The sequence below is a fragment of the Scomber japonicus genome, chromosome 6 (assembly GCF_027409825.1).
Source record: "Scomber japonicus isolate fScoJap1 chromosome 6, fScoJap1.pri, whole genome shotgun sequence".
NCBI lineage: Eukaryota > Metazoa > Chordata > Actinopteri > Scombriformes > Scombridae > Scomber > Scomber japonicus.
In genome coordinates, this window is record NC_070583.1 from 39,151,068 (window position 1) to 39,172,128 (window position 21,061).

At 46.5% G+C, this 21,061-nt stretch overlaps 4 protein-coding genes and 2 non-coding genes across 6 annotated transcripts; 2 read left to right on the forward strand and 4 right to left on the reverse strand.

The window, feature by feature from the left end:
* Window positions 1-81: 81 nt before the first annotated feature.
* Window positions 82-9,417, reverse strand: LOC128360963 (uncharacterized). The gene is made up of 4 exons (XM_053321528.1): window positions 9,369-9,417; window positions 2,405-3,134; window positions 1,897-1,973; window positions 82-608 (listed from the first exon to the last, which is right to left on the reverse strand). The coding sequence occupies exons 2-4, from the start codon at window positions 3,129-3,131 to the stop codon at window positions 132-134; spliced, it is 1,281 nt and encodes a 426-aa protein (XP_053177503.1). The 5' UTR covers window positions 3,132-3,134; window positions 9,369-9,417; the 3' UTR covers window positions 82-131.
* On the forward strand, window positions 8,901-12,929 carry LOC128361002 (dual specificity protein phosphatase 14). The gene is made up of 3 exons (XM_053321573.1): window positions 8,901-8,915; window positions 11,441-11,841; window positions 12,493-12,929. Exons 2-3 carry the CDS (start codon window positions 11,528-11,530, stop codon window positions 12,698-12,700), a joined length of 522 nt encoding a protein of 173 aa, XP_053177548.1. The 5' UTR covers window positions 8,901-8,915; window positions 11,441-11,527; the 3' UTR covers window positions 12,701-12,929.
* Window positions 11,005-11,087, forward strand: trnal-cag (transfer RNA leucine (anticodon CAG)). The gene has a single exon. It is a non-coding gene; the product is annotated as a tRNA-Leu (tRNA).
* A 105-nt stretch (window positions 12,930-13,034) lies between the features above and the next one.
* polr2d (RNA polymerase II subunit D) lies at window positions 13,035-17,960 on the reverse strand. The gene is made up of 4 exons (XM_053321580.1): window positions 17,726-17,960; window positions 15,040-15,220; window positions 13,666-13,761; window positions 13,035-13,351 (listed from the first exon to the last, which is right to left on the reverse strand). Exons 1-4 carry the CDS (start codon window positions 17,802-17,804, stop codon window positions 13,273-13,275), a joined length of 435 nt encoding a protein of 144 aa, XP_053177555.1. The 5' UTR covers window positions 17,805-17,960; the 3' UTR covers window positions 13,035-13,272.
* A 435-nt stretch (window positions 17,961-18,395) lies between these two features.
* Window positions 18,396-18,467, reverse strand: trnag-ucc (transfer RNA glycine (anticodon UCC)). Its single transcript has one exon. It is a non-coding gene; the product is annotated as a tRNA-Gly (tRNA).
* A 1,331-nt stretch (window positions 18,468-19,798) lies between these two features.
* LOC128360061 (putative gustatory receptor clone PTE03) lies at window positions 19,799-20,761 on the reverse strand. Its single transcript, XM_053320374.1, has one exon. The coding sequence runs from the start codon at window positions 20,759-20,761 to the stop codon at window positions 19,799-19,801; it is 963 nt and encodes a 320-aa protein (XP_053176349.1).
* Between the last annotated feature and the right edge of the window lie 300 nt (window positions 20,762-21,061).

Sequence of the window (21,061 nt, forward strand, 5' to 3'; positions counted from 1 at the left end):
TCGGGGGCCAAAAATGGTATCGGAACCATTTGTGTGTGTCTCTGTGTGTGAGTGTGTGTCTGTGTGTGTGTGTGTGTGTTTGTGTGTGTGTGTCTGTGTGTCTGTGTGTGTGTCTGTGTGTGTGTCTCTCTCTACAGCTCAGGTGTGTCCAGCTGTGTCTTCTCTCTCAGTCGAGGCAGGACGGCGTCCCTGTAAAACGTCTCCAGCTTGGACACCGTCTCCTCCCACAGGTTGGGGTCAAAGGTCACCGGGACGATGGCGATCTCCTTCAGGGTGAAGACGGCGAGGTCGGCCCGCCGCAGGCCGGTCACCGCCAGCTGACACTGAATCTGAGTGAAGTAGCTGTGAGACGTCTTCAGACGGTAGAGCGGCCCGTCCTCGTCCCGTAGCTCCAGGCAGAAGGCGGGGTCGTCCTTGCAGGCGTCCTCCACCCGTCTGTGTCTGTGTTTGTAGGGACACTTCACCTCCAGGCAGAGCAGCCATTCGCCGGTCCGACTGTCCGTCACGATGCCGTCGGGGCTGGCAGCCAACCAGGAGCGCCGAGCATCGATGAAAAGGCCACAGTCCTGAACGGAGACGGAGCTACGCAGCGATGCTGTCTTCAGAGTCTGCAGAGACACAATAATATTATCACATTATTATTAGGGCTGTCAAACGATTAATTTGTTTTTAATCAAGATTAATCGCAGAATTTCCATAGTTTCCTGAACCTGGAGGTCTGGAAGTGTTTTAAAGTTAAACAAGCCGTTCAAAAGTCCAGTAGCTCTCTTACTTTCCATCAGCGCGGTAGGTTTACTGCAGGAGGCCACTTCAAAGCATAGCGCTACAGCGAGAGGAGCCGTCTACGGGAGGGAAGGAAAGGAGGAAGGAAGGAAGGAAGGAAGGACGGAAGGAAGGAAGGGAAGAGAAGAGAAGAGAAGACCGGAAAGAAGGAAGGAAGGACGGAAGGAAGGAAGGGAAGAGAAGAGAAGACCGGAAAGAAGGAAGGAAGGAAGGAAGGAAGGAAAGAAAAAAGACAAGGAGGAAGAGAGAAGGAAAGGTAGGAAGGACAGACGGAAGAAAGGAAAAGAGGAAGAAGGAAACTGGGCCGTGGTAGGTTTACTGCAGGAGGCCACTTCAAAGCATAGCGCTACAGCTAGAGGAGCCGTCTACGGGGGAGTAGAAGGGACAAAAAGGCTTGCAACATTAAAATGAGATTAAAAACAATTAACGCGTTATGGATTGCATTAATCTAATCGCGATTAATGCGTTAACGCTGACAGACCTAATTATTACATTACCACATTATAATATTATAATATTATAATATGAGATCATTACATCATTAAAACATTGTCCATAACGAACACCATGTTCAAGCATAAGGGGGGGGGGGGGTCCATATGTGCACTTGGCACCAGGACACCCTAGGCCGCAGTTCCATGATTGACTTTGTAGTCGTGTCGTCGGACTTGCGGCCGCATGTCTTAGACACTCGGGTGAAGAGAGGGGCAGAGCTGTCAACTGATCACCACCTGGTGGTGAGTTGGCTCCGATGGTGGGGGAGGATGCTGGTCAGACCTGGCAGACCCAAACGTACTGTGAGGGTCTGCTGGGAACGTCTGGCAGAGTCTCCTGTCAGAGAGAGTTTCAACTCCCACCTCCGGGAAAGCTTCGACCACGTACCGGGGGAGGCAGGGGACATTGAGTCCTGGTGGGCCATGTTCCGTGCCTCCATTGTCACACCTGGGCCCCAAAATAGTATCTGTGACACAGAAGGGTTAAGCAGAGGGGGGCACACCTGAGACGCCAGGTGTTGCCGGTGAGCCCAATGAGTCACGGCTCCTACCTGGAACCCATTCAGCACCTCAGCAGTGCACCAACTAGTCCTAAAACAGCACCGTCAGTTTGACTCACCTGGTACCTGCGGACCACCTCCGCCTCCATCTGAACCCCCCAGCTCATGGCTCTGGTCTGGATGCTCCGCCCCTCACCTGTCAATCACAGTCACAGTGAGTTCAAAAATTTGAGTTAAAACCTGACAGATTAGTGAATATGTAGACAGGTAGGAGGGGGGCCGGGTTTACCTGTGATAGCAGACAGGTAGGAGGGGGCGGGGTTTACCTGTGATAGAAGACAGGTAGGAGGGGGCGGGGTTTACCTGTGATAGAAGACAGATTGGAGGGGGGCGGGGTTTACCTGTGATAGAAGACAGGTAGGAGGGGGCCGGGTTTACCTGTGATAGAAGACAGGTAGGAGGGGGGCGGGGTTTACCTGTGATAGGAGACAGGTAGGAGGGGGGCGGGGTTTACCTGTGATAGAAGACAGGTAGGAGGGGGGCGGGGTTTACCTGTGATAGGAGACAGGTAGGAGGGGGCGGGGCTTACCTGTGATAGCAGACATGTAGGAGGGGGGCAGGGTTTACCTGTGATAGCAGACATGTAGGAGGGGGGCGGGGTTTTGGTCTTCCCATGAACGAAGCGGCAGTGAGCGATGCGGTGAGCCATAGAAGCTGTGATCCGGTTCTTCCTCCAGGCGAACCAGTCCTGGTTGGTGCTCTGTCCACGGGTCAGAACCTCCACCTGCTCCACCACACACCTGTCCAGTCCGACAGCCAGACCAAGAGGGACCTGGTCCGGTGTGGGAAGATCTGGACCCGTAGCAGCTCTGTGATCCACTTCCTTCATCTGTTCCTGTTTCTGCCTCGGCTCTGGATCAGCCGGACCGGTCCGATCAGCATCCTGGTTGTTCCGTCTTGTCTTGTGGGTTTGTCCAGTTCTGGTTCTGGCTGGTTCTCCGGTCTGGATGATGGGGTGGTACTGGACCTCAGGTGCTATACCATCAGCATCCTGGTTGTTCTGGACCGCTTTAATCCCAGTCTGAGCTCCAGGCCTGGTCTTGTGGGTTTTTCCAGTTCTGGTTCTGGCTGGTTCTCCGGTCTGGATGGTGGGGTGGTACCGGACCTCAGGTGCTATACCATTAGCATCCTGGTTGTTCTCGACCGCTTTAGTCCCAGTCTGAGCTCCAGGCCTGGTCTTGTGGGTTGGTCCGGTTCTGGTTCTGGCTGGTTCTCCAGTCTGGATGGTGGGGTGGTACCGGACCTGAGGCAGGACGGCCTTCTGTGTCGGGTTCTTGTTGGTTTGTTGGTTCATCGTCTTTAAAACAGAAGCAACAGAAACTCATAAACCTTCCCGTTCACTGGATTTATGACTCAAATCTGAGCACCAGTAAAACAGTAAACCAGTAAAACAGTAAACCAGTAAAACCAGTAAAACTGTTCCTTCCTTCCTTCCTTCCTTCCTTCCTTCCTTCTTTCTTTCCTCCCTCCCTCCCTCTCTTCCTTCTTTCCTCTGTCCTTCCTTCTTTCCTCCCTCCCTCCATCCCTTCCTTCTTTCCTCTGTCCTTCCTCCCTTCCTCATTATCTTCCTTCTTCCTTCCTCCCTCCCTCCCTTCCTTCTTTCCTCTGTCCTTCCTTCCTTCTTTCCTCCATCCATCCTTCCTTCCTCCTTTCCTTCTATCCTCCTTTTCTTTCTTCTTCTTCCTCATTCCTCCCTTACTTCTTTCCTTCCTTCTTCCCTCCCTTCCTCCTTTCCTCCTTTCTTCTTCATCCTCCTTCCTCCCTTCCTTCTTTCCTTCCTTCTTCCCTCCCTCCCTCCCTTCCTCCTTTCCTTCCTTCCTTCCTCCCTCCCTCCCTCCCTTGACTCAAGGACAACAGGAAGGTTAAAATCAGATGAATTCAGACTGAACTCCGCAGCAAGACATCATGGAGGTTACGCCCAGTTCAATATAATCAATATATTAAAAAAAGATCAATAAGAGAGATTTGAAATGACATTTGACCCATTTTATACCAAAAGACTGAATGCTCCTGAACATGTCAAATGGTGTAACCACAAAAGAATGATAGATATTCCTTCCTTCCTTCCTCCCTCCCTCCCTCCATTTATTGCTTCCTTCCTCCCTTCCTTCCTTTATTCCTCCCTCCCTCCCTCATTTATTACTTCCTTCCTCCCTTCCTTTATTCTTTCCTTCCTTCCTTTATTCCTCCCTCCCTCCCTTCATCCCTCCCTTTATTTATTACTTACTTCCTTCCTTTATTCCTTCCTTCCTTCCCTTCCTTCCTTTATTCATTCATTCCTTCCTTCCTTCCTTCCTTCCTCCCTCCCTTAATTTATTACTTCCTTCCTTCCTCTCTCCTTTCCTTCTATCCTCCTTTTCTTTCTTCTTCTTCCTCATTCCTCCCTTACTTCTTTCCTTCCTTCTTCCCTCCCTTCCTCCTTTCCTCCTTTCTTCTTCATCCTCCTTCCTCCCTTCCTTCTTTCCTTCCTTCTTCCCTCCCTCCCTCCCTTCCTCCTTTCCTTCCTTCCTTCCTCCCTCCCTCCCTCCCTTGACTCAAGGACAACAGGAAGGTTAAAATCAGATGAATTCAGACTGAACTCCGCAGCAAGACATCATGGAGGTTACGCCCAGTTCAATATAATCAATATATTAAAAAAAGATCAATAAGAGAGTCAAGGAAGGAAGGGATGAAGAAGGAAGGAAAGGAGGGAGGGTAGGGAGGAAGGAATAAAGGAAGGAAGGGAGGAAGGAAGGAAGGAAGGAAGGGAGGGAGGGAGGAAGGAAGGGAGGAATAAAGGAAGGAAGGAAGGGAGGGAGGAAGGAATAAAGGAAGGAAGGAAGGAAGGAAGGAAGGGAGGGAGGAAGGAATAAATGAATAAAGGAATAAAGGAAGGAAGGAAGGAAGGAATAAAGGAAGGGAGGAAGGAAGGAATAAAGGAAGGAAGGGAGGAAGGAAGGACGGGACTGAATTCAGACTGAACTCCGCAGCAAGACATCATGGAGGTTACGCCCAGTTCAATATAATCAATATATTAAAAAAACATCAATAAGAGAGTCAAGGAAGGAAGGGAGGAAGGAAGGAAGGAAGGAAGGAAGGAAGGAATAAAGGAAGGAAGGAAGGAAGGAAGGAAGGAAGGAAGGAAGGAAGGGACTGAATTCAGACTGAACTCCGCAGCAAGACATCATGGAGGTTACGCCCAGTTCAATATAATCAATATATTACAAAAAGATCAATAAGAGAGTCAAGGAAGGAAGGGAGGAAGAAGGAAGGAAAGGAGGGAGGAAGGAAGGGAGGGAAGAATAAAGGAAGGAAGGGAGGAAGAAGGAAGGAAGGAAGGAAGGGACTGAATTCAGACTGAACTCCGCAGCAAGACATCATGGAGGTTACGCCCACTTCAATATAATCAATATATTAAAAAAAGATCAATAAGAGAGATTTGAAATGACATTTGACCCATTTTATACCAAAAGACTGAATGCTCCTGAAAATGTCAAATGGTGTAACCACAAAAGAATGATAGATATTCCTTCCTTCCTTCCTTCCTCCCTCCCTCCCTCATTTATTACTTCCTTCCTTCCTTTATTCCTTCCTTTATTCCTTCATCCCTCCCTTTATTTATTACTTACTTCCTTCCTTTATTCCTTCCTTCCTTCCCTTCCTTCCTTTATTCATTCATTCCTTCCTTCCTTCCTTCCTCCCTCCCTTAATTTATTACTTCCTTCCTTCCTCTCTCCCTTCCTTCCTCCCTCCCTCACTCCCTCCCTTTATTACTTCCTTCCTTCCTCTCTCCCTTCCTTCATTCCTTCTGTCATTCTTCCCTTCCTCCCTCCCTCCCTTCATTTATTACTTCCTTCCTTCCTCTCTCCCTTCCTTCATTCCTTCTGTCATTCCTTCCTTCCTCCCTCCCTTCCTTTATTCCTTCCTCCCTTCCTTCATTCCTTCCTTCCTTCCTTCCTTCCTCCCTTCATTTATTCAAACAGCTGAATTTGAGGCTCCTGATTGAATCTCTGTATTTACTGTCTGTCGGCTTTTATTTTGAAGGATGTGAGTCTCGTGACCGGATGTTTTGAATCCACCGTCTATTTTATTTTAAGCTTCTGTCCAAAAGTCTTCAGGCTGCTTTAACTCAGGAGGAAACAGGTCCTTCCTTCCTTCCTTCCTTCCTTCCTACCTCCCTCCATCCCTCCCTTCCTTCCTTCCTTCCTCCCTCCCTTCATTTATTACTTCCTTTCTTCCTTCCTTTATTCCTCCCTTCCCTTCCTTTATTCCTTCCTTCCCTTCCTTTATTCCTTCCTTCCCTTCCTTTATTCCTTCCTTCCTCCCTCCCTTCATTTATTACTTCCTTTCTTCCTTCCTTTATTCCTCCCTTCCCTTCCTTTATTCCTTCCTTCCTACCTTCCTCCCTCCCTTCATTTATTCCTTCCTTCCTCCCTTCCTTTCTTCCTTCCTTCCTTCCTACCTCCCTTCATTTATTACTTCCTTCCTCCCTTCCTTTATTCCTTCCTTCCTACCTCCCTTCATTTATTACTTCCTTCCTCCCTTCCTTTATTCCTTCCTTCCTTCCTTCCTTCCTCCCTCCCATCATTTATTACGTCCTTCAGGATCAATACAGAATCAAAGTTTTTATCCGTCGCGTGGCTTTTATTTTGAAGGATGTGAGTCTCGTGACCGGATGTTTTGAATCCACCGTCTATTTTATTTTAAGCTTCTGTCTAAAAGTCTTCAGGCTGCTTTAACTCAGGGAGGAAACAGGTGAGAGAGTCACTCAGCTTCAGCTTCATCCGTCTTTAAACCAAACTCTGTTCAAAAAAGTGACAGAAAAACGATATTTATCACGAGCACGCGGAAACGGACCCGCGCGTCTCCTCCTTCCTCTTTAATCCGCTTCAGTTAACTCAGAGTCAGTATTTAATATAATGTCTGAAGGCGGAAAGGAAGGAAGCAGGGGAGGAAGAAGCAAGGAAAAGAGAGAGGGAGGAAGGAGGGAAGGAAGGACAGAAGGACTTCCTTCCTTTATTCCTCCCTCCATTTATTACTTCCTTCCTCCCTTCCTTTATTCCTTCATTCCTTCCTTCCTTCCTTCCTTCCTTCCTTCCTCCCTCCCTTTATTTATTACTTAGTTCCTTCCTTTATTCCTTCCTTTCTTCTTTCCTTCCCTTCCTTTATTGATTCCTTCTGTCATTCTTCCCTTCCTCCCTCCCTTCATTTATTACTTCCTTCCTTCCACCCTCCCTTCCTCCCTTTAATCCTTCCTTCCTTCCTTTATTCCTTCCCTTCCTTTATTCCTTCCTTCCTACCTTCCTCCCTTCCTACCTTCCTCCCTCCCTTCATTTATTACTTCCTTCCTCCCTTCCTTTATTCCTTCCTTCCTTCCTACCTCCCTCCCTTCCTTCCTTCCTCCATCCCTTCATTTATTACTTCCTTCCTTCCTTCCTTTATTCCTCCCTTCCCTTCCTTTATTCCTTCCTTCCTACCTCCCATCATTTATTACGTCCTTCAGGATCAATACAGAAGTTTTTATCCATCGCGTGGCTTTTATTTTGAAGGATATGAGTCTCGTGACCGGATGTTTTGAATCCTTGTCTTTTATTTTAAGCTTCTGTCCAAAAGTCTTCAGGCTGCTTTAACTCAGGAGGAAACAGGTCCTTCCTTCCTTCCTTCCTTCCTTCCTACCTCCCTCCATCCCTCCCTTCCTTCCTTCCTTCCTTCCTCCCTCCCTCCCTTCCTTCCTTCCTCCATCCCTTCATTTATTACTTCCTTCCTTCCTTCCTTTATTCCTCCCTTCCCTTCCTTTATTCCTTCCTTCATTTATTACTTCCTTCCTCCCTTCCTTTATTCCTTCCTTCCTTCCTACCTCCCTTCATTTATTACTTCCTTCCTCCCTTCCTTTATTCCTTCCTACCTTCCTCCCTCCCATCATTTATTACGTCCTTCAGGATCAATACAGAATCAAAGTTTTTATCCATCGCGTGGCTTTTATTTTGAAGGATATGAGTCTCGTGACCGGATGTTTTGAATCCACCGTCTATTTTATTTTAAGCTTCTGTCCAAAAGTCTTCAGGCTGCTTTAACTCAGGAGGAAACAGGTCCTTCCTTCCTTCCTACCTCCCTCCATCCCTCCCTTCCTTCCTCCCTTCCTTCTTTCTTTCCTTCCTCCCTCCCTTTATTTATTACTTCCTTCCTCCCTTCCTTTATTCCTTCCTTCCTTCCTTTATTCCTTCCCTTCCTTTATTCATTCCTTCCTTCCTTCCTTCCTCCCTCCCTTCATTTATTACTTCCTTCCTTCCTCTCTCCCTTCCTTCCTTCCTCCCTCCCTCCCTTCATTTATTACTTTCTTCCTTCCTCTCTCCCTTCCTTAATTCCTTCTGTCATTCCTTCCTTCCTCCCTCCCTTCCTTTATTCCTTCCTTCCTTCCTTCCTTCCTCCCTACTTCCCTTCATTTATTACTTCCTTCCTTCCTTCCTTTATTCCTCCCTCCCTTCATTTATTCCTCCCTCCCTCCCTCCCTTTATTTATTACTTCCTTCCTCCCTTCCTTTATTCCTTCCTTCCTTCCTTTATTCCTTCCCTTCCTTCATTCCTTCTGTCATTCCTCCCTTCCTCCCTCCCTTCATTTATTACTTCCTTCCTTCCTCTCTCCCTTCCTTCCTTCCTCCCTCCCTCCCTTCATTTATTACTTTCTTCCTTCCTCTCTCCCTTCCTTAATTCCTTCTGTCATTCCTTCCTTCCTCCCTCCCTTCCTTTATTCCTTCCTTCCTTCCTTCCTTCCTCCCTACTTCCCTTCATTTATTACTTCCTTCCTTCCTTCCTTTATTCCTCCCTCCCTTCATTTATTCCTCCCTCCCTCCCTCCCTTCATTTATTACTTCCTTCCTTCCTTTATTACTTCCTTCCTTCCTTTATTCCTCCCTACCTCCCTCCCTTCATTTATTCAAACAGCTGAATTCGAGGCTCCTGATTGAATCTCTGTATTTACTGTCTGTCGGCTTTTATTTTGAAGGATGTGAGTCTCGTGACCGGATGTTTTGAATCCTTGTCTATTTTATTTTAAGCTTCTGTCCAAAAGTCTTCAGGCTGCTTTAACTCAGGAGGAAACAGGTGAGAGTGTCACTCAGCTTCAGCTTCATACCGTCTTTAAACCAAACTCTGTTCAAAAAAGTGACAGAAAAACGATATTTATCACGAGCACGCGGAAACGGACCCGCGCGTCTTCTCCTTCCTCTTTAATCCGCTTCAGTTAACTCAGAGTCAGTATTTATATAAATGTCTGAAGGCCGAAGACTTCACCCTGACCGGCCCGATGAGGACACGTCTTCATTTATCTGGATTAACTCGGAATTAAACGGAAATGAGACGGAACCATTAAACTGTCAGATTATTGAATGAGGTTTGGTTTGAAATGCTCCCCGTGGATTTCAGTTTCAGACCCTTTAACTATTTAATTAGACATTTATAAGTAACGTAGCTGTCGCACGTGCCTCTATACTCTAATAAAGCACATCTTACCTGCAGCACGTGCCTCTATAGCAGCTGTAATAAAGCACATCTTACCTGTGTGTCAGCTGCTGGACTGGAAGCAGAAATGAAACTGAGGCTCTTTAAACTGTGACACTGACTCATTGGCGCGTGACAGTGAGCCGCACGTGCCCCTCCCTCCCTGTTACTCACCTCTGATTTGTGCTTGAGTCAAGGAAGGAAAGGAAAGGAGGGAGGAAAGGAAGGAAGGAAGGAAAGGAAAAGAGAGGGGGAGGAAGGATGGAAAGGAAGGAGGAAAGGAGCGAGGGAGGAAGGAAGGATGGAAAGGAGGAAAGAAGGAAGGAAAGGTGGGAGGAAGGAAGGAGGGAGGGAGGGAGGGAGGGGGGAAGGAAAGGAGGGAGGGAGGAAGGAAGGAAGGATGCAAAGGAGGGAGGGAGGGAGGAAGGAAGGAAGGAAGGATGGAAAGGAAGGAAGGAAAGGTGGGAGGAAAGGAGGTAGGAAGGAAGGAGGGGAGGAAGAAGCAAGGAAAAGAGAGAGGGAGGAAGGAGGGAGGGCCTTCTTTCCTTCACTCCCTTCCTTCCCTCCTCCCTCCCTCCCTCCCTTCCTTCTTCCCTTCCTTCCTCCCTGCCTTCTTTCCTTTACTCCCTTCCTTCCCTCCTTCCTCCATGCCCCTTTCTTCCTTCCTTCCCTCCTTCCTCCCTCCCTTCCTTCTTCCTCCCTGCCTTCTTTCCTTTCCTCCCTTCCTTCCCTCCTCCCTCCCTTCCTCCCTGCCTTCTTTCCTTTACTCCCTTCCTTCACTCCTTCCTCCATGCCCCTTTCTTCCTTCCTTCCCTCCTTCCTCTTTCCTCCCTCCCTGCCTTCTTTCCTTTACTCCCTTCCTTCCCTCCTTCCTCCCTCCGTCCCTTCCTTCCCTCTTTCCTTCACTCCCTTCCTTCCCTCCTCCCTCCCTCCCTTCCTTCCTTCTTCCCTCCCTTCCCCCCTGCCTTCTTTCCTTTACTCCCTTCCTTCCCTCCTCCCTCCCTTCCTTCCTTCTTCCCTCCCTTCCTCCCTGCCTTCTTTCCTTCACTCCCTTCCTTCCCTCCTCCCTTCTTTCCTTCTTCCCTCCCTTCCTCCCTGCCTTCTTTCCTTTACTCACTCCCTCCCTCCCTCCCTCCCTCCCTCCCTGCCTTCTTTCCTTTACTCCCTTCCTTCCCTCCTTCATCCCTTCCTTCCTCCCTCCCTCCCTTCCTGCCTTCTTTCCTTCTTCCCTCCCTTCCTCCCTCCCTCCTCCCTGCCTTCTTTCCTTTACTACCTCCCTCCCTCCCTTCCTCTCTTTGTTCTTCTCTCTTTCCTCCCTTCCTTCTTTCCTTCCTCCTTTCCTTCATCCCGACCTTTTTCCTCCCTGCCTTCTTTCCTTTCCTTCCTCCCTCCCTCCTTTCCTCCCTCCCTTCCTTGACCCGAACACAACAGGAGGGTTAAATGTCGCCACCTAGCGGCCGCAGTGATAACGCCCCGAACGCAGTGACGTCATCACGCGCCGCTACTCTGCCCCTGATTGGTTGATCCTGACGTCTTTACCTTCACCCTGACCGACCTGCGACCCGCGCGCGTTTCATTTCGGAGGATTTGTTGCTAAAAATATATAAAATCAACTCATTTTAACCACTTTTAATATAATCCTTAAACTTAAAGTATATCTTTATATCACGACATGGCGACGTCATGTCCTTACGTCAGGATGGCCGAGCGGTCTAAGGCGCTGCGTTCAGGTCGCAGTCTCCCCTGGAGGCGTGGGTTCGAATCCCACTTCTGACAAATATGCTTTTTATTAATCTTCTTTATTTAAATATGTTGAGGAGAGTTTTATCATATAAGGACCTGGATCAATACGTTTATGATACTCTTCTAAACCCTCCTGTTGAAGATGAATGCAGCTTATCAATATCATACGGTGGAGCCGCTGACACTGAAAGGCAGCATAAAATATAACCCTACACATTACATGTTCATATATATATATATATTATATTATATATATTATATTATATTATATTATATATATTATATATATTATATTATATTTCTATTAAGTGTCTCTGTGCTGGTTTATAAAGACTAACAGGAGACCAGAAGCTCCTGAAGACGTTCTAATGTGGTTCATTAAACAGATCACAGGTCAGATAAAGATGTTTCTGTAACCTGAACCCTGTTCTGATCCACCTGGACCAGTCCCAGGTGTCCCAGGCGTGTCCCAGATGTCCCAGGTGTCCCAGGTGCGTCCCGGTCTCTTCCTGGGGGGTCTGGACTCGGCTCTGAGTCTCGGCGTGTTGTCCAGCAGGAACGTGTCTCTCATCGTTAACGCCAGCGGCCTGGACGACGTGTCCTACCCGCCGCGGGACGGCCTGCAGGTCCTCCACGTCCCCGTCCAGGACCAACCTCACGCTCCTCTGGACCAGCACTTCGACCTGGTGGCGGAGCGGATCCACCAGAACCGGACCGGGACTACCCTGGTCCACTGCAGCGCCGGCAGGAGCCGATCCCCCGCTCTGGTCATGGCCTACCTGATGAGGTCTGCACCCAGTATTACTACAGTACTACAGTACTAGTACTACAGTACTGTAGTACTAATACTTTACTGCAGCACAGTTGGAGGTACTGGTACTTTACTGTAGTACATTTAGAGGTACTAGTACTTTACTGTAGTACTGTTAGAGGTACTAGTACTTTACTGTAGTACAGTTAGAGGTACTAGTACTGTAGTACAGTTAGAGGTACTAGTACTGTAGTACAGTTAGAGGTACTAGTACTTTACTGTAGTACAGTTAGAGGTACTAGTACTGTAGTACAGTTTGAGGTACTAGTACTGTACCGTTGTACAGTTAGAGGTACTAGTACTTTACTATAGTACAGTTAGAGGTACTAGTACTTTACTGTAGTACAGTTTGAGGTACTAGTACTAGTACTGTAATACAGTTAGAGGTACTAGTACTGTAGTACAGTTAGAGGTACTAGTACTTTACTATAGTACAGTTAGAGGTACTAGTACTTTACTGTAGTACAGTTTGAGGTACTAGTACTAGTACTGTAATACAGTTTGAGGTACTAGTACTAGTACTGTAATACAGTTAGAGGTACTAGTACTGTAGTACAGTTAGAGGTACTAGTACTAGTACTGTAGTACTTGCTGCTGGTGTATGCTGAGTGATGGTTGTGGTTGCAGGTTCGAGGGTCTCAGCCTGCGGGGGGCTCATGAGCAGGTTCTGGAGCGGCGTGCGTTCATCAGACCCAACGCGGGGTTCTGGAGGCAGCTGATGGAGTACGAGCGGCGGCTGCGGGGGGGGAACTCTGTGAGGATGGCCGGGACGTCCGCCGGCGTCCTGCCTGAAGCCTTGGACCACGGCACGGCGGCGTACTGCATCAACATCTGACCCACTTCCTGTTTCCTGTCTCACGGGTCAGGTGACAGGAAGTGACGGAGCTTCGTCAGGTTAACGAGTTAAAACACAAACGAGGCGACGTTTAAACTTTTTAATGAAAACAAACAAAAATAAAAACTATTAAAAAAGTCTCAGCTTCATCCTTCAGCTCTGAGCCAATCACCTCGCTGCACATCAATAACCTATCAGTACTTTGGTTAAGCAGAGATTCAGACCTGAGATCACCGACCAATCAGCTGATCGATCAGCTGATCACCGACCAGCTGATCATCAGCTGATCGATCAGCTGATCACCGACCAATCAGCTGATCACCGACCAATCAGCTGATCACCGACCAATCAGCTGATCTCTGACCGATCAGCTGATTGGTCGGTCTGCAGCTCGGCTGTGATTGGACAGAAACCATGTAAAAAAAACAAATCAGAGTTTATTGTGACAGAAGAAGAAGAAACGCTCAGCTGCTCTACAGGTGAGTGATGGCATCACATCACATGATCAGGGTCAGTTCTGTCCTGCTGGACCTGCCGGGTCCAGGTCCGGGTCCGGGTCCTGGTCCTGGTCCTCAGTACTGGAAGCTTCTCTTGGTCTGGATGTCGTCCAGGATCTGCTGCAGCTCCTCGTCCTCGAAGCGTCCCTCCAGACTGAAACACACAGCGTCAGGTCATCACTAATCAATAAATGCTCAGTTCCTGTTAGACACGCAGCGTGTCCCGAAGGGGGCGCTACGTGCAGCGCGTCCCGAAGGGGGCGCTACATGCAGCGTGTCCTGAAGGGGGCGCTACGTGCAGCGCGTCCCGAAGGGGGCGCTACATGCAGCGTGTCCTGAAGGGGGCGCTACATGCGGCGCGTCCCGAAGGGGGCGCTACATGCAGCGCGTCCCGAAGGGGGCGCTACATGCAGCGTGTCCCGAAGGGGGCGCTACAGCACCAGCAGTCTCTGATGGATCAGAACTCACCTGGGGATCAGAGCTTTGGCCTCTTCAGCTGCTTCAGGACACAGATTGGCCAAACTGGACAGCTCGAACTTATGGAGCTTCTTCTGCAGGAGGAGACTGAAGAAACACATCTGATCAACCATCTGATCAATCACCTGATCAATCACCTGATCAACCACCTGATCAATCACCTGATCAATCACCTGATCAACCACCTGATCAACCACCTGATCAATCACCTGATCAACCACCTGATCAATACCTGATCAATCATGTGATGTGGTGTTTCTCGTTGTTGTACAGTTAACATTGATAGTTGCAGTATGAAGTAGTAGTTAATAGTAGATATAGTAGATAGATAGTTGCAGTATTAATAGAGATAATGATCACAGCAGAATGTTTCAGTGTACAAAGACAGTAAACACTGTTCTACTCTAATGTTTTAATGTATTGATTATTGACTGTTTACTGAGAATCATCTTTATGTGACATTCATCAGGCTGTAGAAACATGAACAGCAGGACTGTACTTACTCACTTCATTATCACACAGCATCAGTCCAGGAGTCAAGGAAGGAAGGAAAGGAGGGAGGAAGGAGGGAAGGAAAGGAGGGAGGAAGGAGGGAAGGAAGGAGGAAGGAATAAGGAAAGGAGGGACGAAGGAGGGAAGGAAGGAGGAAGGAAAATTTCTTTCCTCCCTCCTTTCCTTATTTCCCTCCTCTCTTTCTGTCCTCCCTCCTTCCCTCCTTTCCTTATTTCTCTCCTTCTCCCTTTCTTTCCTCCCTCCCTCATTTCCTTCCTTCCTTCTTTCCTCCCTCCTTTCCTTATTCCTTCCTCCCTCCTTCTCTCTTTCTTTCCTCCCTCCTTTCCTTATTTCTCTCCCTCTCTCTCTCTTTCCTCCCTCCTTTTCTTCCTCCCTCCCTCCTTCCTTCTTTCCTCTCTTTCTTTCCTCCCTCCTTCCCTCCCTCTCTCTTTCTTTCCTCTCTCCTTTCCTTCCTCCCTCCCTCTTTTCCTTCCTTCCTTCTTTCCTCCCTCCTTTCCTTATTCCTTCCTCCCTCCCTCCCTCCTCTCTTTCTTTCCTCCCTCCTTCCCTCCTTTCCTTATTTCTCTCCTTCTCCCTTTCTTTCCTCCCTCCTTTCCTTCCTCCCTCCCTCCTTTCCTTCCTTCCTTCTTTCCTCCCTCCTTTCCTTATTCCTTCCTCCCTCCTTCTCTCTTTCTTTCTTTCCTCCCTCCTTTCCTTATTTCCCTCCTTCTCTCTTTCTTTCCTCTCTCCTTTTCTTCCTTCCTCCCTCCTTTCCTTCCTTCCTTCCTTCTTTCCTCCCTCCTTTCCTTATTCCTTCCTCCCTCCTTCTCTCTTTCTTTCCTCTCTCCTTCGCGTATGACCTGCAGCACTGACCTGCGCACGGCCGTGATGGTCTCTCTGTTCTTGAAGCGGCTGAAGCGAGCCGTGTAGTTGAGCGTCTTCATGAAGACTTCGGACAGTTCCTGCTCGTCCTCGGCGCTCTCGTTCTGCTGCTTACGATGTTCCAGCAACATGTGGACCTCCGAGTTCAGCAGCGTCTCCGAGCTCTCGAACTCTGATAGGACCAGCACAGACAGTTACAGACAGTCAGTTAGTTAGTGTGTGTCTGTGGTGAGTTACAGACAGTCAGTGTGTGTCTGTGGTGAGTTACAGTCAGTGTGTGTCTGTGGTGAGTTACAGACAGTCAGTGTGTGTCTGTGGTGAGTTACAGTCAGTGTGTGTCTGTGGTGAGTTACAGCCAGTCAGTGTGTGTCTGTGGTGAGTTACAGTCAGTCAGTGTGTGTCTGTGGTGAGTTACAGACAGTCAGTGTGTGTCTGTGGTGAGTTACAGACAGTCAGTGTGTGTCTGTAGTCAGTTACAGACAGTCAGTGTGTGTCTGTAGTGAGTTACAGACAGTCAGTGTGTGTCTGTAGTGAGTTACAGTCAGTCAATGCGTGTCTGTAGTGAGTTACAGTCAGTCAATGTGTGTCTGTGGTGAGTTACAGACAGTCAGTGTGTGTCTGTAGTCAGTTACAGACAGTCAGTGTGTGTCTGTAGTGAGTTACAGACAGTCAGTGTGTGTCTGTGGTGAGGTACAGACAGTCAGTGTGTGTCTGTGGTGAGTTACAGTCAGCCAGTGTGTGTCTGTGGTGAGTTACAGTAAGTCAGTGTGTGTCTGTAGTGAGTTACAGCCAGTCAGTGTGTGTCTGTAGTGAGTTACAGTCAGTCAGTGTGTGTCTGTGGTGAGTTACAGACAGTCAGTGTGTGTCTGTGGTGAGTTACAGTCAGTCAATGTGTGTCTGTGATGAGTTACAGACAGTGTGTGTCTGTGGTGAGTTACAGTCAGTGTGTGTCTGTGGTGAGTTACAGTCAGTCAGTGTGTGTCTGTAGTGAGTTACAGTCAGTCAGTGTGTGTCTGTGGTGAGTTACAGACAGTCAGTGTGTGTCTGTGGTGAGTTACAGTCAGTCAATGTGTGTCTGTGATGAGTTACAGACAGTGTGTGTCTGTGGTGAGTTACAGTCAGTGTGTGTCTGTGGTGAGTTACAGTCAGTCAGTGTGTGTCTGTAGTGAGTTACAGTCAGTCAGTGTGTGTCTGTAGTGAGTTACAGTCAGTCAATGTGTGTCTGTGATGAGTTACAGTCAGTCAGTGTGTGTCTGTAGTGAGTTACAGACAGTCAGTGTGTGTCTGTGGTGAGTTACAGTCAGTCAGTGTGTGTCTGTGGTGAGTTACAGACAGTCAGTGTGTGTCTGTAGTGAGTTACAGTCAGTCAGTGTGTGTCTGTGGTGAGTTACAGTCAGTCAATGTGTGTCTGTGATGAGTTACAGACAGTCAGTGTGTGTCTGTGGTGAGTTACAGTCAGTGTGTGTCTGTGGTGAGTTACAGAGAGTCAGTGTGTGTCTGTGGTGAGTTACAGTCAGTCAGTGTGTGTCTGTGATGAGTTACAGACAGTCAGTGTGTGTCTGTGATGAGTTACAGTCAGTCAGTGTGTGTCTGTGGTGAGTTACAGACAGTCAGTGTGTGTCTGTGGTGAGTTACAGTCAGTCAGTGTGTGTCTGGTGAGTTACAGTCAGTGTGTGTCTGTGGTGAGTTACAGAGAGTCAGTGTGTGTCTGTGGTGAGTTACAGTCAGTCAGTGTGTGTCTGTGGTGAGTTACAGTCAGTCAATGTGTGTCTGTGATGAGTTACAGACAGTCAGTGTGTGTCTGTGGTGAGTTACAGTCAGTGTGTGTCTGTGGTGAGTTACAGAGAGTCAGTGTGTGTCTGTGGTGAGTTACAGTCAGTCAGTGTGTGTCTGTAGTGAGTTACAGTCAGTCAGTGTGTGTCTGTAGTGAGTTACAGTCAGTCAGTGTGTGTCTGTGATGAGTTACAGACAGTCAGTGTGTGTCTGTGGTGAGTTACAGTCAGTCAGTGTGTGTCTGGTGAGTTACAGTCAGTGTGTGTCTGTGGTGAGTTACAGAGAGTCAGTGTGTGTCTGTGGTGAGTTACAGTCAGTCAATGTGTGTCTGTGGTGAGTTACAGACAGTCAGTGTGTGTCTGTGGTGAGTTACAGTCAGTCAGTGTGTGTCTGTAGTGAGTTACAGTCAGTCAGTGTGACTCTGTAGTGAGTTACAGACAGTCAGTGTGTGTCTGTGGTGAGTTACAGACAGTCAGTGTGTGTCTGTGGTGAGTTACAGTCAGTCAGTGTGTGTCTGTGGTGAGTTACAGTCAGTCAATGTGTGTCTGTGATGAGTTACAGACAGTCAGTGTGTGTCTGTGATGAGTTACAGTCAGTCAGTGTGTGTCTGTGGTGAGTTACAGTCAGTCAATGTGTGTCTGTGGTGAGTTACAGACAGTCAGTGTGTGTCTGTGGTGAGTTACAGTCAGTCAGTGTGTGTCTGTAGTGAGTTACAGTCAGTCAGTGTGACTCTGTAGTGAGTTACAGACAGTCAGTGTGTGTCTGTGGTGAGTTACAGACAGTCAGTGTGTGTCTGTAGTGAGTTACAGTCAGTCAGTGTGACTCTGTGGTGAGTTACAGACAGTCAGTGTGTGTCTGTGGTGAGTTACAGACAGTCAGTGTGTGTCTGTAGTGAGTTACGGACCTTTAGGGAACAGCAGCTGAGAAGCATCTTCTTCAACATCACCCACATGAGCAGCAGCCGCGCCGCCTCCGGTCGCCATGACAGCAGCAGCTCGTAGGCAGCGGAGGTAAAATGGCGGACAGTAACGGCAGCTTAATGGCGGATAGTAACGGTAGCTTAATGTCCGACTGAATCTTCCCGCCGCTGAAAGAGAAGCTCCAACGGTCCGAACAGCGTGAACAACAAACCGCTCACAGCTCCAACACACACACAATCACCTCCGAGTCACTGCACACCACTTCCTCTGTGTGTGTGTGTGTGTGTGTGTGTGTGTGTTTGTCTTTACCGCCATCACCTGGTGTGGAGTACTCATAGACTGTATGGGAGTACCGCGTATTATCAATAGTTTAAATCTCATATCATATCACTAAATCTGCACATCTGTGATCAATTACACATCTGACAGAAGAATAAATTAATAAATTAATAAACGAAATAATTAATTAATGATGGTTTTGTCTTTTTCTTCTTCTTTGTTTGTTTTAAACTTAATGACGTCATAACTGAATTCCTGCTCGTTGTTTCCTGCTTGTTGTTCTTCCTGCTTGTTGCTATGTTACAGGTTTAATTTAAATGGGACTGTTTTCAATAGATAAATTATAAATAAAAAGGTTTAACGGAGGAAAACATTTGCGTTGGCCGGGAATCGAACCCGGGTCAACTGCTTGGAAGGCAGCTATGCTAACCACTATACCACCAACGCTGTTGACAGCATGGAGGGGAATCAGTGAATCAGACAGTCACACATTAGATATCTGATATAATTTAAAGTCGATCCATTAAATCTTGTTCTCATGTAAGGGTTACTGTTAGAGACCTGCAGTCACATGTTGATGCAGCAATTCGCTTTAATCTGAGACAAGTTTCTCCAGAATGAGACAATAACTGTGATTTTTATTGTTCAGTTTTAGTAATTATTAATGAAGACTTAAAAAAAAAAGTTGATTGATTTTCAAAGGACTGAAAAAAAAGAACAGAAAAAAGAAATCAGAACACAGCACACAAACACACAGAGAGAGAGAGAGAGACACACTCACACACACACAGACACACACACACACATACACAGTATGAACAGGAGGAATCATTACAGACTGATTAACACATTTCATGTTACTTTAGAAAACTGATTGTTGGTTGGAGGCACTCTTGAATTCAGAGTGTTTCATCAGCCGGGGAGAGGCGGGTGTCCAGTTTTGGGACCTCAGAATTGCTTCTTTGCTGTTTGTGGTTGATGTTGTTCTGTTGGACTCTACAGGTGAAGACCTCCAACAGGCTCTGGGACGGTTTGCATCCGAGTGTGATACAGAAGTGTGTTGGAGTACTGGCAGGCCACAGTTTACGTGTGTGCTGCCCTCATGTGGTCATTATATAGTAATGTTTTAAGGTCTTCCTGCCATGTTCATGAGATTCACCAGTAAAATCCAATATTTGATCCACAGTGAGGATGATTAAACCTTTGACCATCTACATTTCAGTTCATACCATATATTAAACTACAAATCAGCTTTTTTCAAGTATCTAATGTCATTTCATTGCTGGCAGTTATCAAAAGTAACTAAGTTCATTCACTCACTTCATACTTCAAATTGTCCAATAGTTCACCAAATTCCAAAATTCAATGATTAGAGAAATATTTATAAAATAAAATGACTCAAAACTGATCATTGATCAATAATATAGAGAGCATGATGTTTTGTTGCCGGACCCTCAAAAATGTTCATAAGCACACTTGGTATCATTTTACTTTAGTAAAAGATCAATAATTGGCAGGTAGCTTTGTACAACATTGACAATGTAATAACTAAAATATTGTCTCAGAATGTAGCATTTGTTCCATTTTATTTCATATTATTAGTATTTCTGCTGTTTTAGTCTTTTTTATGGAGCAGGGTAAGTATTGCTTTGTATCTACATTTAGATCATTTGTACACACACACCTGCAGCTGCTGAGACACTCTTTCAATTCATCACATTTAATATTAATCAGTGAGACTGAAAAATCTATGTTTTATTTAAAGAAATTATATATTATTACATCTGCATAGGATCTTTGTGACCAGCCCACATTTTACAGAAGATATGTTTACATGTATTTCGTATTTTAGACATTTGGAATCCATACATGATAGGATTCAAAAGCGGTTGCAGTACTACAAAATACAGCGAGAGAATGATGCGCAGCACATTTGGTACTCGGTTCATATCAAATCTACTCTGAAGTATTTCAAAGCAGCAGCCAAAAGAAAAATTCAACAGAGACACAAGTTGAGGTGTGCAGGTACTGACAGCTTTCTGTCTGGTCTGTTTGGAACCAGAAAAACAAATTTTAAGAATTTTAATGTAAGAAAAAACGATTGGAGACAGAGGGACTGTGATCGATACAAAAGTGCCAAAAAGTCCATAAATGTTATTTACTTTTGTGTCAGAACATGCCAACTTTACTATAAGGTAGTTTCGGCAGAACACACTGTTTATGACATTTCCACAAAATGTCAAACGGATGTTTAAGGATAAAGTAATGAGAAATTTCACAAATGAGTACAACCATATTAAAATAATAAAGATAACCACCTTGTTAGACGTCATCCGTGTGTTATATTGCAGAGGAAAACAGATAGCAAGATATCTGTCATAAGACATGATGGCTAAATTACAAAATTCTACATTAACATAAGAGTATAAACAGAAGATCTGCAGGAAGCAAAAAGGAGCAGAAACAGTGTGAATGTCAGAGAGGATCTGAAGCAGAAGGAATGGAAACAACCCTGTACTACCATACAGTTCATTTACAAACAGGCTGCACAGGAAAAGGTACATAGGTTCATGTAAGCTTCTGTTCATACAGATAACCACAATGAGAGACGTGTTGGAAATAACAATAACAATGTACGTCATCACAGTTAACATGAAATACAAGTATCTCAAAGGTCCTGTGTACATATAAGCTCCGAGAATGAAATATGAAAAAGTTGATGAAGTTGAATTTCCCATCATTCCCAATCATTTAAAGTGAGTGCTTCTCTTTTTTACCATAAAGACCAGTGACATTACACTGCATTTATGAACTTTATAGGCTGTTTACACCTTATTAACAATTCCTCACTGAGGTTTCCTTTTAAATCTGAAACATTTTTACATGAACAGAAAATGAAGCAAGTACTTTTTGCCCTCAAAAAGACTTTTAGATCTGTTAATAACTGATGATCATTACACACAGTTCAATATTAGTCACCTGCTGTGTTGCAGACTTCTGCAGTCACCTCTACCTGCAGGCAGCAGCAACACCTGCTGTTT